We start from the raw sequence: 6,000 nt of genomic DNA on the forward strand, positions 1-6,000 counted from the left end.
GAAATGAATTCTCTAATTTAGAATCAGATGTGGTCCCTTATTGATTGTCCAAAAGGACAATCCATTGTTGGATGTAAGTGGTTATTCAAGAGGGAAAAAAGTATAAAAGAGGTAGAAAATGCTAGATTTAAAGCAAGACTAGTTGCAAGGGGCTTCACATATAACAAAGGGGTTGATTCATTGAAATCTTTTCTCTTGTGGTCAAGCACAACTCCATCAGGATTCTTCTTGCCTTGGTTGCACATGGAATTGGAACAAATGGATGTTAAGACAATCTTTCTACATGAGGAATTAAAAGAAAAGATATATGTGAGGATATTAGTTGGTTAATTCTATTTTAGCAATTATGAGAATTAACATGTTGTCTATTCCTACTAGTATCAATCTATCTTATATAAATTTATATTGTTATATTTCAATAAAGATGTGAGGTTAATTCCAAAACAAACTTCAATTCTTTAAATCTCATTCACAACATAATTAATAATTTTTAACTACTTAATTTCTTTTAAATCATGTATACTTTTATTATAAACATCCCTCATTGAGTCACATATGATCACCATACATGATAAAACTCCCCCTCGAAGTACTTAACACAACTATATATTGGTGACTCTAATTTATTATTATATATTAGTTGAACTAAAATAATCTCGCACTAGTTGATCTATATGTTTAATAGTAATTATTTAATAAACAATATTTTAAATTTCAATTAACTTTACTAAGAATGATTTTTATTTCTTTTCATAAAATATTTATCCATGAATGTTTGTTTTAATGGAAATAAGATGAAAAAAATTAAAAATAAAATAAGGTAGTGGAAAATTTGCATGTCACTTTATTTAAAGCACAACAAATAAAGAAAAAATAATAATTTTTTTTTATGACATCACACTAAAAATTCGCTCCTCAGATGGAGACATATTTCTTTCATTTTTTATTTTATTTATTTATCCAATTTATAAGATTCACACACATATATATTCATTAGAATTACGATAACCATACTAAAGTTCGAAGTTTTATCTCTATTCATCTCAACAATACATTTTACATTTTTCTCTTATTAATCTTTTTAAGAGTATAGTTCATTTTTTAAATTATAACATGTGACGTTCTCAATTTCTTTTTCACAGATTTAATACAACCAAAAATTGATAAAAACACAATACTTAGTTGATAAGAATTTTCTTGAGACAACCAAAAACTTAATCACCAAGAATAAACTTCAATATATAAATTATCGAATTGCCCACGAACAAAATCCAAACTGGAAACTAGCTACTAACATTTCCTAAATAACAATTTGGTTTAAATCCAAAACGTTATTCCCCTTTATTACAACATAAAACAAGTCAAATTAGTGCAATTTTAGGCTATCTTTTTAAAGTTTTAAATCATTGAATGCTTTTTATTCATGTCATGTCAATATCTACGAAGTTCAACTTTCCATTATGTCAACATAAAGATTGATGAAATCGATTAAATATGAATACCGTATCTTATGTATTTTATAACATATACCAGCATAGTTGTACTTGTAAATAAGATTTTTTCATTTTTTTTCTTGTCTATTTTATATTTTTTTAATTATCAATTACATTAATTATATTTTATCTAAAATACTTTTATTTAATAAATAATTTTTTATACAAAAGATAATAAATTTTTGAAATTAATTTAATAAAAAATTTCTCTTGTTAGAATTAAAAAAAAAATTAGATAAATAGATAAATATCTCTTTTACAAATATTAATTAATTAGTTGAAAAATGATTAAGTGAAAAGAAAAAATAATTTTAAAAAGTAATTGAAATTATTGAATAATTCAATATTTTTAACTAAATTAATTAAATTTTTTAAAGGGTGTAATTTAGTTGAAAGAATTTTTTAATTAAAAACGAATGTAGGAAGTAGTATATATTCCGCGTGAAAAATAATCAAACCGCGTGCTTGCCCTTTAATTTTCTTCATCATTTTTTAATCAAATTTTGTATTTTCTTCTTAGTTAACCAACTTCTATAAGGAAAATTAGCAAAAAGTGACTTTCTTATAGAGTACACGAATCATAACCGAATAAATAATGATTTTTTAATGAATGAATCCACCTAAATTGAGCATATAAATAATTTTATTCCTTTTTGGTGTGAAAAAAAAAACATTTTTTGTTTTGGTATATATTAAATTCCACTATCACACATATTTTCCATATTTTGAAATATGACACGTTTGAATGAACATGACCCACCACATGTGTCCAGCGAGATCTTTGCATATATATAACCTTCCAAGGCACACAACATTTGCATCAAAACTTTGAAGAACCTCTTTCATTCAATCCAAGAAAAAAAAAATAATCTCAGGGACCTAAAAGAGCCTTATAATTCAAAGTCATGGGTTGCTGGTCTGCAGAAAATGCCACAAAAGCCTTTCTCAACACATTGAAACTGGTGAGTATGTATATTCTCTTTATGTCTTAACCTCTTAACCAAAAAAGTTTCTTTCTAAACTTCTCAAAATTTGCAAAACTTAAATACTGTTTCTATCGAATTTCTTCGTGCCTATTATGTTGAGCAAATTTTGATGTTCCCTTGCTAAAAAACCAACCACATGAACATGGATTATTTTTCCACATTCATTTTCTAAAAAATGGTAATGTTGTACATCTAACACACTAGCAACATGTTATGGTTGTTAGCAGAGGGTCACCAAAACCATTTTAACACAACGAGCATCGAAGGAAAAGTCCTTTTGTATTGTTCTCCAATTAAAATATAAGTTTTATTGTTGATTTTTAATGCAAAACTTTTATTACGAGAGTTACTTGGAGAAAACCCCAATTCTGATAAATAAATAAAAAAATTAATCCCAATAGTATTTGAGAAACTGTGCATAAGTTTTTTCCATTTAATATTCTCTTGTTATACAATTTTTTTCCTTAACAATCTTTTTTGATATTGATTTTGGAATATTCTTTTGAACAGGGTCAAAAGGCCAAAGAGCCAGCTGTTGCAGAATTCATATCAGCACTGGCAGCTGGCAACAATGCACAACAAATGGTTATGGCATGTGCTGGTGCAGCAGACTCCACCACACTAGCATTGGTCACTGCTGCACACCAAATTGGTGGCCATGTTTGTTGCATTGTCCCTAGCCATGAATACTTAAGTGCCTCAAAAAATGCCCTTGGAGTCAATGCTAGCCAAGTCCAATTCATAGTTGGAGAGGCTCAACAAGAGCTAGTGCTGTTAAGCCAAGCAGATTTTGTGCTAATTGATTGCAACCTTGTGAGCCATGGAGAGATTGTTGGAGCAATCCAATGTGGTGGCATGAAAAATGGCGCAATTGTTGTTGGTTACAATGCACTTAGCTCTAAAGGGGCTTGGTGGTCTTGTGGATCAAAGACTCAGTTGTTGCCTATAGGAAAAGGGCTTCTTGTGACAAGATTTGGAGCAATTGGTACTAGTCCAAAATGTGGATCTGGCATGAGTAAGACCAGAAGTAGTCGTTGGATTGTTAAGGTGGATAAATGCACTGGTGAAGAACATGTGTATAGGATTAGAGTTCCATAAGGGAAAGTGATTCAAGCTTAGTCTTGTAGTTGGTTTATTGGGATGCAAATTGACAAGACTAGGATTATTTAGCCACCATGGGAAAATGGAGTACTTAAATTTTGCAATTAAAAAGGAACTTGGAGTTGGTCTTGCTTCAAATGTATATAGCAAATTATAGAGATATATTAGATAGAATTCGGATTTGAAAATTTTTGTTGTTGTCTTGGATGTACTTCTAATCTAATGAAGAGAGAACAAAATAAAACCATTGTAGACTCTAGCCCAAACTTTATTGTCCCATGTCCTCTTTGTAGCACATGAAAGGACCATAACAAAAAAAAAAAAAAAAAAACCTCCCCAAAAAGTTTTCTTGAGAACATTTGAAGTCATTGAGAGCATGTTTTTAAATATTTAATTTTTTTAAACACTTCATTTAACACTTTCTTTCTCGATTTCTCTTCGTATCACATCATGTTACCTAAACATTTTATTTAAGACATTTTTTTCTGTCTTTTTTACTATCAAATCACATTATCTTATATGTATATTTTTTTTCTTTTATCTTTCTTTTTTTTTTATGTTTCAAATAGGCTTTTAAGTATCTAAAAAATATTTTACAGATATAAATATACGCGTAAATCTTAAAAAGAATCTCTTTTTCTTCTTATGAGTTTGTCCCAATTTTTCTATTTTTTGAATTTTTTTATTTTTCTTTAAAAGAAAGAGCTGGGACAAATATATTTTTTAAAATCCACTTAAAAAATTAAAAAAAAAAAACTTTAGTTTTATAAAATAAAAAAGTAACTAAAAAAATTGTTGAAAATTTCAAGAAAATGTTCACTTCTCTTTTCTCTTTTCTCTTTCTCCACCCTCTCTCTCTCTTACTTTCTTATCATTTTCCTTTTTTTATACTACATATGTTACTTACCTAAAACAATCGTATTCAAGTCAAATACTACATATGTTCTAGGATGAGTGAATTCTTGGAGAATCTTCATATTGCACCTCTTTAATTAAAGAATGGATAAAAAAAATACTACACATGTTCTCTATCAAAAACAATTATATTCAAGTCAAATATAATCATTATAGACAATAAAGTTCTTCCAAATATTTAACATAATTGCATATTCTAAGATTTGAACTTGAAATCATTAATTAAACTAAAATAATCATGTATTGGTTTATCCACATATCAATATGTCTCTCTTTTATCATCTCTTTTAAATTAAAAAGAATGAAATTTTTTTAATAACTTTTACTCTCTCTTTTTTTTTATACCATTTTTACTCTATTTTTAAAACCTATATTTTAAATTTTAATTTAAAGTAACTTTTAAGCTAAAAGATCAATGAGGTTTAAGTTTGGCGAAAGGGAACTAGTTAATTGATTCTAGAGGAAGAAAGAAACTAAAAAAAGAAAGAAAAAAAGTCAATCAAAACCTTGAACATTTATATTATAAAGCTATATAATTACAAAAGAATTAATTATTATCAAACGTACACCATTTCTTGTTATCTTTACATATTACATGATAAAATATTAAAATTTGAATGATGTTAAAAATAGAAAAAATGAGGAGAAAAGTGTAAAGGAGGTTCCAGAATATGCCTATGAATAGACAAACTTTTTTTGCTTCCCCTTAATGTTCATTCATTGTTGATAAAAGCATAAACACACTCTAGTCTTTAAGTTGTTTAATAAACTCTTCTAAATTGGCCTTTGATAGGTTCTTATCCTAAGTCTTCAATCATTCAAGGATGTACTTTCAATTTTCACTTGGAATAAAATCATGGCAAGGTTTCCTTCACGAGTCTTCGCTCGACCAAAGATGTACTTTCGATTTTATTGTTCAAATTGTCACACATTTTCCTTCTCGAGTGACCACTCGGCCAATGATATACCTTTGACATTCATTTCCCCTTAGTTACTACAAGGTTTCATATTGAACTTTAGTACATGAATGTGCTTTGGGATAACTTAGAAAATTTCAACATATATGCATAATCAAATGTTAAAGAAAATAAGAGAACTTTATTAAGGGGTAATATCATCCCAACGTACAAAATATTGCATCAGAATGCCTAACCCAAAAACAAAAAGAACAAAAGGGCAAACTCGTCCATTACATCAAAATTACTAGTTAACTGCATCGTTCTCTTCTTCACCATGGCTCTCGGCCTGATCATCCTTAACATCAAAGTTTGTTTCTTCATCACTGTGGCCGAAGGCGCATTCTTTTTGTGAAGAGGCCTTATTGTCCGACACGACCCCTTTTAGCATGTCGACAAATGACATGAATGTTCATTGGTAAAAGTCTTACCCCAAGTCAAATTCAAAATCTTCTAACAAGTTCCAAAAACGTTTCACTTGTCAAATGGTCAAATTAAAACCAGTCTCATGCTATTCAACAATCCTCTTCTTCACATACTTCTTATAAG

General features: G+C 28.6%; 1 protein-coding gene across 1 annotated transcript; it reads left to right on the forward strand.

Annotated features, from left to right (window-relative positions):
• The first annotated feature begins 2,323 nt into the window (after positions 1–2,323).
• Positions 2,324–3,839, forward strand: LOC109809906 (uncharacterized). Its single transcript, XM_020373324.3, has 2 exons — positions 2,324–2,455; positions 2,990–3,839. The coding sequence occupies exons 1-2, from the start codon at positions 2,399–2,401 to the stop codon at positions 3,575–3,577; spliced, it is 645 nt and encodes a 214-aa protein (XP_020228913.1). The 5' UTR covers positions 2,324–2,398; the 3' UTR covers positions 3,578–3,839.
• Positions 3,840–6,000: the final 2,161 nt, after the last annotated feature.

The sequence above is a fragment of the Cajanus cajan genome, chromosome 1 (assembly GCF_000230855.2).
Source record: "Cajanus cajan strain Asha chromosome 1, NIPB_CcT2T_4, whole genome shotgun sequence".
NCBI lineage: Eukaryota > Viridiplantae > Streptophyta > Magnoliopsida > Fabales > Fabaceae > Cajanus > Cajanus cajan.